The sequence below is a fragment of the Gopherus flavomarginatus genome, chromosome 9 (genome assembly GCF_025201925.1).
Source record: "Gopherus flavomarginatus isolate rGopFla2 chromosome 9, rGopFla2.mat.asm, whole genome shotgun sequence".
Taxonomy (NCBI): domain Eukaryota; kingdom Metazoa; phylum Chordata; order Testudines; family Testudinidae; genus Gopherus; species Gopherus flavomarginatus.
In genome coordinates, this window is record NC_066625.1 from 64849237 (window position 1) to 64861643 (window position 12407).

Consider the following 12407-nt stretch of genomic DNA (forward strand, 5'->3'; position numbering starts at 1 on the left):
TTCAGCTTCCTTTGAGGGACTTATAAGAAACACATGGTGATATTTACTCCCATACAGAAGGCCAGCACAAAGTTCATGCATTGCTTAAGTGGTGTGCTAAGCAGCCTGTGACTATACAGAGATCAGGAAATTTCCACTGAACTTCTGCAATCATCCTGACAAATTTTATTTCAGTTATTTGGGGTTGGTAAATGTACTGATCAACAAAATACAAGGAAGAAACAGATCAAAGACCTTCTGATCTAAAATATTTATTTGTACTGAACCAAAAAGGTGTCGCATTACTTTTATAACAAACAATATTTAATGGATGCATCATCTCTTTCTAATGCGAGCTGTACATTGTTTCTTATTAAAAATAATGTAGCAAAAGAAACTAACTCAGGGCTTTGGTTTACTTCTTTTTTTCAGTACGACGTAAAAAGTGGAGCAGTCACAAGTGATCTGAGATTAAACCCCACAGCTATATGCAACATAAATTTCAAGAATCCTTTAAAAAAACTTTTACACAATATTGTTAAATCCCATATAAAATAATTTACTATTTTAAATATTGTTTAAATATTTTACTTTCTTTAAAACTATTTAATTTATAGTTGGAATTTATTTTTGGCATAATGACAATTTATTTTTTAAATATTAAAAAGCTTCATATTCAATATAAAAACAGACAAAGTAATGAACCATTGTCCAATAATATTGTACATGATATCAGCGCTCTAGAGTGAGCTTTTTAATGTTTCTGCCAGACAAGTCATTTGAGAGAACTCACTCACCACAGTGTAAGATCACAACAGATCACTATCAACATGTATCTTCTATATATTATATACACATAGAGTATATAGTATTTAATTTCCAACTTGATGCGTAGGGTTTTAAGCATACTTCCCCCAGCATTAAATGAGACTATCTTTTAGCACACATACATACAATACCTAGAGTTTGGAAAGAAAATTTTACCTATTTTGCTCAGCCCAGCCGTCAGAAAATTTACAACTTCACATAACAAAATAAAAATTCACGGTTGTAATTGCTGGCAGCTGGCATCTTGCTATAAAATGGCAATATTTGTCTAAAAGGCTGTCTCCACTCTAGGAAAATTAGGACTCATAATTCATCATTGGTGCATTTCTGTGTTGGCAATGATGGAGGCTGTAGTGTAGACAGGATGCTGGTGACTTACCACCAAGTTGTCAAACCTTATTCTTAATAGTGTGAAACATCAGTGGTAAAACACCTGAGATTTAGATATATCCTATGGCCTGCACCGTTGCTACCTCTGGCAAAGCTGCCCCATAGGAGCACTATAGGTCCCACTTTTCCAAGTGTAGACACAGCATGGTAACATAGGAGCTCAATGTCAAATTGTAATCCACTTTCCATCTGGCTACACAGCTACTTCAACAATGAACTTTAGAGTGTAAATAGGAAATATTTTGTTTAACACTAAATTCCATTTGAGGAGGAGCAGTGTAGTCTGACAGAATATTTCTACCACCATGTTACATAGTACCAAAAATTATGTCCATATCCAGCCAGATGGTCACATTAACAACGATTTCTAAGCCACCATTTTTAGAAATAATTTTTTTGAGGGAATGGATAGCTCAGAGTGCTGGTAAAGATCTTTGAGAACTACAAGTAGTTGAGCAAATCTCAAGAATATATTCCATCGATATTCACTCAACTAAACAATTGAATTTGCTTCATCCTGCACTTGCACTCATTTTCTGTGAATATGATAACAGGTGAATTGGCTACTGGGAATTTTTGCTGACACAGCACATTTTAAGCGATTGTTTAATAAATACCTCCAACGACATTTTCAACTTGAAGACTAGTATTTGCAGAAGAAAGTAGACTGGCAGAGCATAGCTCCTAGAATCGGGGAATTATACCATGTGACCTGGGTTTCCACTCAAACTCAGATACTCATAGTGAACGGCTGATGAGCAATCTACAAACCAAGAATTATTCAGTGAATAATTTTGAATAAATACATCTGAGAAACTGATTTCCTCAGGGGCAAATCAAAACCAAAGAGACTAAATTAACTAATCAGTATAAATTATTTGCTCAGCTCTAGATATTATAGGTGGGATTCTGTGCTGCACTTCGAGGCACAGCACAAGGGGAGGGGAGCTAACATAGCTTTAAGCCTCACGTTGCGCGTCCTGATCCTGGTCTGCGCAAACCCCCGGGAGCAACATACACAGGCCTGTCTAAATTACAGCAACCTCTCTGGACTGCCCTATGGGAAACAGCACTGTCAGGAATCTCCACAATGCTGTGCATTGTGGCTCAACACCCTTCCCACTGCCAGCATGCCCCCTATGCCAGAAGAATACTCCCCCAGCTATATAGAGGACTTTTTAGGGGCCTCTTTCAACACTCCAGGGATTTTATTTGGCAGCAAGTGACCAAAGTGGGGATGAAGCTCTCAGCCAAAGCCTTTCAACTGTATGTCTGTAATTCAAATCCAGCTAAAATCCGTAATAACCAAAAGTGGCTCCTATCCCATTGCTCTTACAGCTGTCTGAGAAGTTATTTGGATTCTCAGCCTAATATCCACTTCAATAAAAACCTGCCACAACTGGCATCAATTTGCAGCCTTCTTGGCAATCTCAGAACTAAACTAGCTTCTGCCGCATAAAGAGAGCCCCATCCTCTGAGATCACAGTTCAGGCACATTGGCAGGACAGAGTAGGGATACTTTTCAGCACCTGTTTTGTAGACATAGGACTTCAGTCTCTAGCACTGTCAGCTCAGCACTTTCCTTGAGCACCACATTCACTTGAAAAGTTTAACATTCCACGGGGGGGATTTTAAAGGTACAAATTTTAAATGTTAGGCACCTAATTACTTATTTGTGCACTTAAAACTTTGCCCATAGAATGATTTTCTAAAAAGGAATTCCTATTTAAAATTTCCTGGTGAATATTTACAGCTTATGCACAGCAAGAAGTTTTCAGCTTTAACCAATGCACTGAGTGAAAAAGCTAAGCAGTTTTCTTTCCATAATATGTATTGGTAAGTCAACAGAAAGATGATGCTGCATCTAAAATACTGTGCATGCATCAGACAAAACATTAATTTTGAACATTGAAATGACTCATTTTGCTTTAGATTTGCCATTTATTTTTGAGTTTGTATAGAGTTATTTTTCCCACATTGGAAAGCAATCACTAAAAAGACCCAAGTCTCTCATTAACAAATGAAGACGTAGAGATCTTGAATCCTGCATTTTCCTTTAAAAAAAAAGACAGACATCAATATAGCAAAATGGGTTCAACAAAACTTAGCAGTTCAAAGAAAGTCTTTGCTGGAGAAGGCAGTGGGTATAAGCCCCAAAATTAAATTCCTTGACAAATCATTTGAAGTGTGTTTTAAAAATTCAGCCCCCACTTTTAGTGCTGTTAAAATTAGGATCTATGCTTCAGAGCCGGCTCCCATTAAAGTTGGTAGTGTCCATTTTGGCAGCCTCAGTTTTTAGGAGCCCAACTTGACACACTTTTCAGGGGCCTGATTTTCAGTATTGCTGAGTACCTGCCTTCTGAAAATCAGGTGTCAGCTTGGGCCCCACTTTTAACTAGTTGCTTCTGACAACATAAGCTGGTGAGAGTGTTCCCTCATTATAGCGTTTGTGTCATTTATTGGCTAAGGGCCTGATCCAAAGCTCATTGCAGTTAATGGGAATCTTTCCATTAATGCCAGTGGCCTTAGATTGGTCCATAAGATACGTTAGCAATAGCTCACAAACTGTGGACTCAACCCTACAAACTGAATGCTCTATTTACACACTTCAGTAGGAGTTAAGTCCCTCAACATCTCACAGGCTGGAGTGCGCCCTACAGACATTTTACTGTTTTTAAATGGGTCACTGAGTAAGAGTATATTCATGATAAGGCATGTTTTTTTTAAAAAAGACCATGTACTCATCTATTTGCTACAAAGCATACCTTGAAGGATCACAGACATTTTGCAGAATTAAGCAAAATCTTTAGACACAGCCTCTACAAAGTTTGGTGCGGACATTAAAATGCCGATCGTACAAATGATTGTGAAGACAGAAAAAGCCATCAAGCAGAGACGGTCTACCACGGAGGCTGCAAACTTCCATTCATTGCAAATGGCTTCCTCCTCGTCCTGGTCTCTGAATCGGTTTGCAATATATCGGACCTCCTCCAAGATCTTAGCTAAATCTGGGTCACCTTCAGAGGGGTGTCCACTGTGCAGGAGAGTCTCTTCTTCCGTTGGCGAGCAGGTCATCCTCCCACAAATTACCCCAGAATCAGTGGTCGGAGTGCAATGGACCCCTTCCAGCCCCCGGAACCCAATATAGAGCATATTCCCATTACTGGCTTGTTGTCCACTCACAGTGTTCATATCCACACTTGACAAGCTACATCGACGTGGCTTATGCTGACAGGCGGGGCGTACTTTATCCTCCCCTGGTCTCTTCATCCTCAGGAACCAGGCACACCAGTTCAGAAGGATGATTCTTGTCTGGAAAAAGATTGAGAAGTAAAACATCTTTGTAATCAGAAAGACTGATCGTCATCAATACCTATTTGTATTGTAGAGCCCTGGTGCTCTCTGCTCCCCATAGGTGCGGTGGGGGCTGCCACATGCCTTGGCTTGAAGTAGTTTCCATTATATACAGGGTTTATTACAATTTGGCTAAATGGCTCTCAGCACTTCCACTGTAAAAACTGTTCCAGCGTCCCTGTGCTCCCTGGTCTCTATCTGCTGATTTTGCCTGGTAGCCTAGTGGTGATGTCATCGTTGTTCTATAGTCACTCTCAGCCATTGAGTCCACTGTCTCACTCCCAGCAGTGCTGCTAATGGCAATATACAACTGTCAAATTATTACTGCTGTGGGCTGGTCTGACAGGTATCTCAGTAATGTTGATTTTTTATCACATTCATGTCAGAGCAGTGACATGACAAACTTTGCTGTTTTTAAATTGAAACTATGGAGTTTCCTTTTATTAGAAAACAATTATTTTCAACGAGACTCGAAATAGTTTTGCTTTATACTTGAGGTAATAAATAAAATAAGTGTTACAAACAGAAATAGGAGTGAAAGAATTGCAGTCTAATACTTCAGTGCTTTTTGGAGGCAGTTGCTAAAAATAGGCCATACTAATTGGATTGGATTGCTATATTTTACAGTGTTTTTACTATACTCACACTCAACCCTTTTATGACAGCTGGTTACAAACTGTATAAAACAGATTTGCAAATACACAAAGCACAGATGGAAAAAAAAAGTCCTTGGTAAAAAAGATTAGTTTCATTCCGGTTGCAAATCAAATCACTAGGTTTCATTTTATTGTTTTTTGCATTGCTGTTCTCTAGCAGCCCTACAAAAAGGACAGATGAGTCAAAGAATGCTTCAGTTCCAATTCAGGCTTCCAAAATTCAGCTCAATCAGGATTTCAAAAAGTAATTCCAGTGTTTCTCTTTCCTAGTCATAATGTCATTTCATTGTTTCAAACCACATGTAACTCTTGCAATGTAATTTATATTGGATTTAGTCCATTTGTTATGATTTTAGAATGCCATGTAGAGTAGATATACTCCTGATGACATTTTGAGGGTAAATGTTTTTGCTAAAGACAGATTTCACATGCCCTTGTCTTCATATTTCCCACCCCCACTAATGTAAATCAACTAAAACAACAGACCACCTTTATTAACCCAAGGCCTGATCCAAAAGCCTATTGACTCCTACTGAGTTTAAATGGGCTTTTGATCAGGTCTTCAGTGCCAAGTCTTGCTTATTTTACATGAGTATTCCAACTGATTCCAGTAGGAATATTTATGCAAATACAGTCATCAAGATTTGGTTTTCTAACTCACGCTACATTGGTCTATATATAATCAGTTTTGTTTCTACATTGACTGATACTTAACCAGTTCACTTTCAATCTTCCAATGCCACCACCTAACTGTCTATAATGTAATCTCTTTGGGGCAGGGAATATTTAATGTCTGTAAAGCACTGGGGCATGGGACTGTGGGTATGGGACTGTATGAAGTAGTGATCACTTGTTCCTGCCTAAAATCTAAGGAGAGTACTTTCCACCTTCACTATTGACCTGATGCTGCAGGATGCAAGGTAAAATATATGGGAATTGAGAATGCACCTTACCCTTTGCAATACCAACCTATGCAGGACTCATAGGGTATGTCCACACAGCAATTAAACACCCACAGCTGACCCGTGTCAGCTAACTGGGGTTTGTAAAATTGGGTGGTAGATATTCGGGCTCGAGCTAGACCCCGGGCTCTAGGGTTTAGACATACCCTTAGCATTATCTCATCAATATTCAGTTACTATGCAAGATTCTAGTTCTCAGCCATGCTATAATAGTGCTTTACATAAAAACAATAATTCATGGTACTAGTTCATGAAGATGGCATTATACTTTGGGGGGAGTGGAATATGACAGAGATACTAACTTTTCACCTTAACATACCTCTCTAAAAGATGGTCACAGCTGCAGCTGTTCATAAGTAAACAATACTTAAATTTATAGCAGCTGCTGTAATGAAATTAATGTGTTCTTATTGGACACAGTACTTCGTGTTCTAGGTGTTTTAGTTGTATCACAGGAAATTCTTAAGATAGAAACAAGATGACTATCTTAGTCCTTGCAAGCGTTTCCCTCTTACTGAAAAATGAGAGGCCCACAACAGGAAACGTATGTGGACATTTTTGCTCAGCTATGAAGCTTCATGGGGGAAGGACATCAAGAAGTAATGGGTTTCCTGCCACTAGGACACATCTCTAATCTGAAAATGTATATAGTGAATAAGTAGATGTAAATGAACTGGAATCAGACCTTACCCACTTTGGCATTTTCCCCCCATCTGGGTCATGATGGTGATATTGCAGAACAATAACAGTGACAACAACAGAAAGGCCAACAATAATCATGGTGCTGGCAAAATACTGAGCTGCAAAAATAAACACATAATCAAGATATGTAAAATTATAGTGATATACAGTGCTTCATACACCTATTATTGTGTGAATGCACACACCTGCACAAATAGGTACTAATCTGAAGGAACACAATTAAAATGGAAAACAAATCTGATTCTACACAAGCTACTTTTTAATGCATTTGGGAGAGATTTTTTCAAAAGCAGAAAGAGTAGTCAGGCTCCCGTCGCTTACTGATTTTTCAATGGGAGTTGACAACTGTTATGTTCACAGCATATAATTAAATATTCTTCCTGCAAAGTTGTAACATAACATTGCTTTATTTCTTAGCATCCAGAACCTAACACCCAAGAACCAAAACCAGAGAGGGACAAAACAGTCTGCTCCCTAAGAGAGGCAGAACTTAGCCCACTGACAGCATAAGACACATATCAGACTCTTCCTTACAGAGCCCCTTACCCTGCAAACAGGATCAGGAAACACCACACATACTTAAAGTGATAATGTGTAATTTTAACACAGTTTTTAATATAACATAAGCACCTGACTTGTTTTAGTGCCTTTGAAAATCTCCCCTTTCGTTATTGTTATCATTATTAGTTAGTTGGTTAATATCAGAGAGTGGTTGGGGTTTCCTGCTTGTATATCAATTGCCATGTGGAAGAATTGTAATGGAAAATTCCCTCCCCCTTCCAGAGTATATTTCAATCTGCTGTTTTATAGAGTCCTCACTTACTGTGTTCCAAGATGCAACAACTGCATACTCCAAAGGAAATTCTTTGACATTATCCCCAGCGACATCCCATTTGTTTTCTTTATTATGCTCCAGATCTTCCAGCAGACCAGAGACAACCCCCCACAAGAGGACCCTGCTTATGACAAACTTCACTGGATGCCAAGGTAGTAAGAGAGGGAACTACTATGAGGCTTGAGTGGGTGGGAGACCAAACACTTCAGCGAGCCCGTGGGCACTCTGCCCACTCTGCAATGTCTCCTACGCCCACATGAGTGTTTTCTCACCCAAATGTCCCTATGTGACCCCCACTGTGCCGTTGTCCTCCCACAGTGTATCCCAGCACATGTTCCACAACCATTCCCATTGTCCCCATAGTGTGCTCCCTATCTTCCTCCCAATATACATTCCCCCAGAAAAGGGGTGGGCAAACTTTTTGGGCCAAGGGCCACATCTGGGTGGGGAAATTGTATGCAGGGCTGGGGCAGGCGGTTGGGGTGTGGGAGAGGGTGTATTGTGCAGGAAGGGGTTCAGGGGAAGGGATTGGGGCCGAGCAGGGGTGCGAGGTGTATGAGGGGGCTCAGGGCAGGGGGTTGGGGTGCAGGAGAGATGCTGGGTGCAGCAGGGGGCTCAGGGCAGGGTGTTGGGGGGTGGGGCTCCCTGCATGCCTGCCCTGTCTCCGGCCCCGTGCCACTCCCGGAATTGCTGCAGCCCCAGGGTGGGGGCCGTGCAGAGACCTCTGCATGCACTGCCCTTGCCGTGCCTCCAGGTACCTCCCCCAAAGCTTCCATTGGCCACGGTTTCCTGTTTTCGGCCAATGGGAGCTGCAGGGGAAGCAGTGCCTGGAGGCAAGGGCAACGCATGGAGGCCTCTGCCCCCTCCCCCGCCCCGCCTGGGGCCGCAGGGATGTGGTGCCGGCGGCACTGCGGGCTGAATCCATGGCCCTGAGGGGCCAGATCCACGGGCCGTAGTTTGCCCACCCCTGCCCGAGAAGGAGGTGCTGAGCAGCCTCAATTCCCACTGAAATCATTGCTCTGTACTATGCAGGATCAGACCTACACATCTCTGATTCAACTGCTGTAAGCGCACAAATCATACACTTTCTAAATGTGCCTTGGTTTTGGCCTTGAAGTGATTTAATTCCAGCTTGTCTGATTAAAAAAAAGAGAGAGAGAGAGAGAATAAGTTAAGGTTACCTATTAACGGCACAGAATCTGATGTTGCTGGCATAATTTCTGCCACAAGTAGCATAAAGACAGTAAGAGACAATAAAACTGTTATACCTGAAAGATAAATATGAAGTACAGAATTAGGACAGCAGCTATCAAGTAATTGCTATCCACTAAAGAACAGATTTGAAGAAATGCTGTGTGAAATTTATTCTCACAATTCTACCTTTACACTGATTTACTGATTTTACTCAATCCTGTTCTCTTTTGAGACTACTTTAAAAATTCCCATTTTAGAGGGTAGAAATCTTGCCAAACTAGTTTAATTTTTTCTAAATCTGTGCTTTTAATAAATCTAATACAAAACCCTTCATGATTAGGTCCCAATTTTTGTGCACTTGTACACGTGTAGGAGCTGGATCTAATAATTTATTTTTGGCCTTGTTAAACCTTGCTATACTAATACAGCACTGTTCACTTTGCATCACTGTCCAAGGGATCTGATAAAATATGACAAATTAAAGTACTTCTTGTTTTATGTTCCATCACCCCTTTTGAAAAGTTCATGAGGGAGTCTTTTGTTTTGCGCTTTCAAGAACTTGATACAGTATGTGATGTGCTGATCAATAAGTTTGGAAGACATGAAGCTAAAAGGTACAGTAGTTAATCCCAGAAAACAGAAATTGCCCTGGGAGAGAGACGGATGTTCTCTCTGAAATTAGCTGTTGATCTCTGAGAGTTGCTTGCTCTAAGCAGTTCTGATACTGATTTGTGGATTTTGATTTTTGTTGCTCACTGATCTGCCCCTCTGAATATGACTCAGCTGTTGTCCTGATGGGATCTCAGGACTAGATTTGCACAGAGGGAACCACTGTCAGTTGGAAAGGGACTGCAGGACAGGATAGCACATCCTAAAAATACAGAGGATAGTCAGAAGTCAAGGGCTAAGGAAGCTGTTCTGAAATCCAAGAGAAACATACACTAAACATTAAAACGGCACTTTTGCAGAGATGCCCAGTTTATATTCTGTCTTTTGAACAACACTTTTCATTAAATAGAAATGAATACATTTGTTACGTCATACCTTAACTATCATGTATTACGAAGATTCCAGTTTATCCACTCCACACAATCCAACATTTAGCCATAGATTTACAAAAAGAAGATAGCCTTACCACTAAAATATTTAAATGGAAGGAGCCCAACTTTTTCAAAAGGATGCAAAGGATCCTTAATGTATCACTTACTGGTGAGGAATATAAACTGAAAATAACGCCAGACTAAAATGCCCATATACATGTTCTTTACAACAGAACCTTTATTCAGTGAAATTATTTTTCCCCTCCAGCATGTAAGTGTCAAACAGGAGCCCTATTTGTAATACAGAATTATATAGCTAAACATTGTAATGCTACTGGTGTGTTTTTGTTGTTTATGTAACTCCTAGCTCCACCCTAACTAGTAGTATGACCTTTTCTTTCATATCTTTGCTAAGACACACCGTAAGATATGCTTTAAAAACACCTACATACATTTATTAGATAGAAATGCAGCAAGACAGACAAACTTTTCCCCTGAGCATGCTGAGGCTGTCTAGCTACACTGAAATCAGAAGCCTTTTATAGAGCCAACTTTTAAAATACTTTGTAATGTGTTTACCTAGTGAGATCTTCTCTCCTGAGTCAGCCGGAAGCAGAAAAACTAATAGGGCAAGTGCCGATATCAGCACGCAAGGAATGAGAAGATTGAGTCCATAATACAGAGTCCTACGTCTCATAGTCACTGTGAATGTCACATCTGGGTAAGGTTCTTTACAACATTCATAAAAACTTTCACTCCTCTTTCCAGGAACTCCTGCATAGAAAAAAAAAACAGGGAGAAAAGCAGAAGCTAATCTGCATATAACCTATGTTAATGTAGAAGTTACATTTAGAGTATCATCTCTGAAGTCCCACAGCAGGTAAAATGTTCCTCTTTAATTCCAATTCTCCTCTCTGAGTCAAAAAGGTTTTCAATGACCTTGCAATGATCAGAGTTCTCTCAATGCCTCCACCTTCTCCATATGTTCTTCACCTGTTATCATTTTTTCTACCACATTTCCAATGCCACTGTCTCAGACCTTCATAGCGTATCCCAATCCACTGCTTGGTGATCCTATCATATAGCTTCTGTTTTCTGATATCTACAAAGAATGCTGGTTCGTATGTCTGCCAAGGATCTGTCAGGTAAATGGACTAATGGATCAGCATGCATTTATACTGGTACTTGCTACCTGAGCTGTGTACATTTTTACTATCTGAAAAAAAAGACCGGGGGCCTGATCATCATTTACACAAAAATCCTTTTATACTGATCTACCTTTCCATCCGCTATAAAGCCCCTTTACATTCCCAAAGTACAGAGTGTAAATGAAAATCAGGTCCAAGGAGCTTACCTATTAGATCCCACTCTCCATTTGAAATGTAGCCAGATATATCTGCTTCTTGCATTTGTAAGTCCAAGGACCATCCACCATAGGTCCAAGATCCAAACTTCAGATTACACTTCTGAACATCAAACGGAAACCAGCGCACATCTATGTAGCACGAGCTCTTGAATATGCCTACAGTAGAGGTTAAAAAGAACCAAAAAAATCAATAGAAATTCTTGCTTCATATACTGTTTCATCTGTTTTTGTAACTGATCTCTGTTACACACTGCAGCTGTCCAGTACTTACTCTGAGGGTATGTCTACACAGCAAAGAAAAACCCACAGTTGGCCTATGTCAACCGACTTGGGCTCGCAGGGCTGCAGCCCAAGCCCAGAAGCGTACTCATCAGTGAAACAGCCCCATAGTCTGAGCTATGTAAGCCTGAATCAGCTGCCTTGGACCAGCAGCAGGTTTTTCTTTGCAGTGTAGACATACCATAAAAGCACACTTAATACACGTACGGTACACCTCAAGAAGTGAAAAGGAAGAGCATTCAAACTTACTATAGTAATAGATTTGCAGAATCTATATATTGACTATATATCCTCCTTTCATTGAATTGCATAGGCCACTTCTCTGATACCTTTTCCTAGTGTTACTATTCTTTTCATGATGTGCCTGGGCTGGGATTTCTGTTACTAAATATAATGAGAGGCCCTGTAAGATGATTTACTGTCTTTTAAGATATACATAACATTGGCTCATTCCTTTCAAGAAGGCTAACCGCTATTTGTTGTTTGTGGGGTTTATTGTATAAATGGTGGGCAAAGTTGAGCATGACAGATCAAGGACCCATCACTCAGCACCTTGCAAGATCAAGTCCATAAACACCAGTTGGAGCTTCCTATGAGCAGAAGGGTAGGAGACTTCATGGACCATACCAAGGACCGCAGTAGATTTAATTTACCTGGGAAGCACTTGGATACTACAGGGATGGTCACTCTATATGACCCTAAGCTAGACAAAAGAAACTTGATTCTAAGAATAATACTCTAGGGAACAGAAACACCACCAGGTGTCCAATCAAACACAGATAACTATATTTCAAAATTTCAAATATGAAATACAAGTATTCT

General features: G+C 40.2%; 1 protein-coding gene across 4 annotated transcripts in view; it reads right to left on the minus strand.

Moving 5' to 3' along the window:
* Positions 1-235: 235 nt before the first annotated feature.
* CHRNA7 (cholinergic receptor nicotinic alpha 7 subunit) overlaps positions 236-12407 on the minus strand; it is a 98354-nt gene continuing 86182 nt past the window's right edge. For all 4 annotated transcript variants that reach the window (XM_050967979.1, XM_050967977.1, XM_050967978.1 and 1 more), the window contains 5 exons: positions 11295-11462; positions 10520-10714; positions 8888-8974; positions 6860-6969; positions 236-4509 (listed from right to left, as the gene is read on the minus strand). In XM_050967979.1, the coding sequence (XP_050823936.1) occupies positions 3991-4509; positions 6860-6969; positions 8888-8974; positions 10520-10714; positions 11295-11462 (1079 nt within the window). In that variant the 3' untranslated portion in view covers positions 236-3990. The remainder of the gene's footprint in view (positions 4510-6859; positions 6970-8887; positions 8975-10519; positions 10715-11294; positions 11463-12407) is intronic.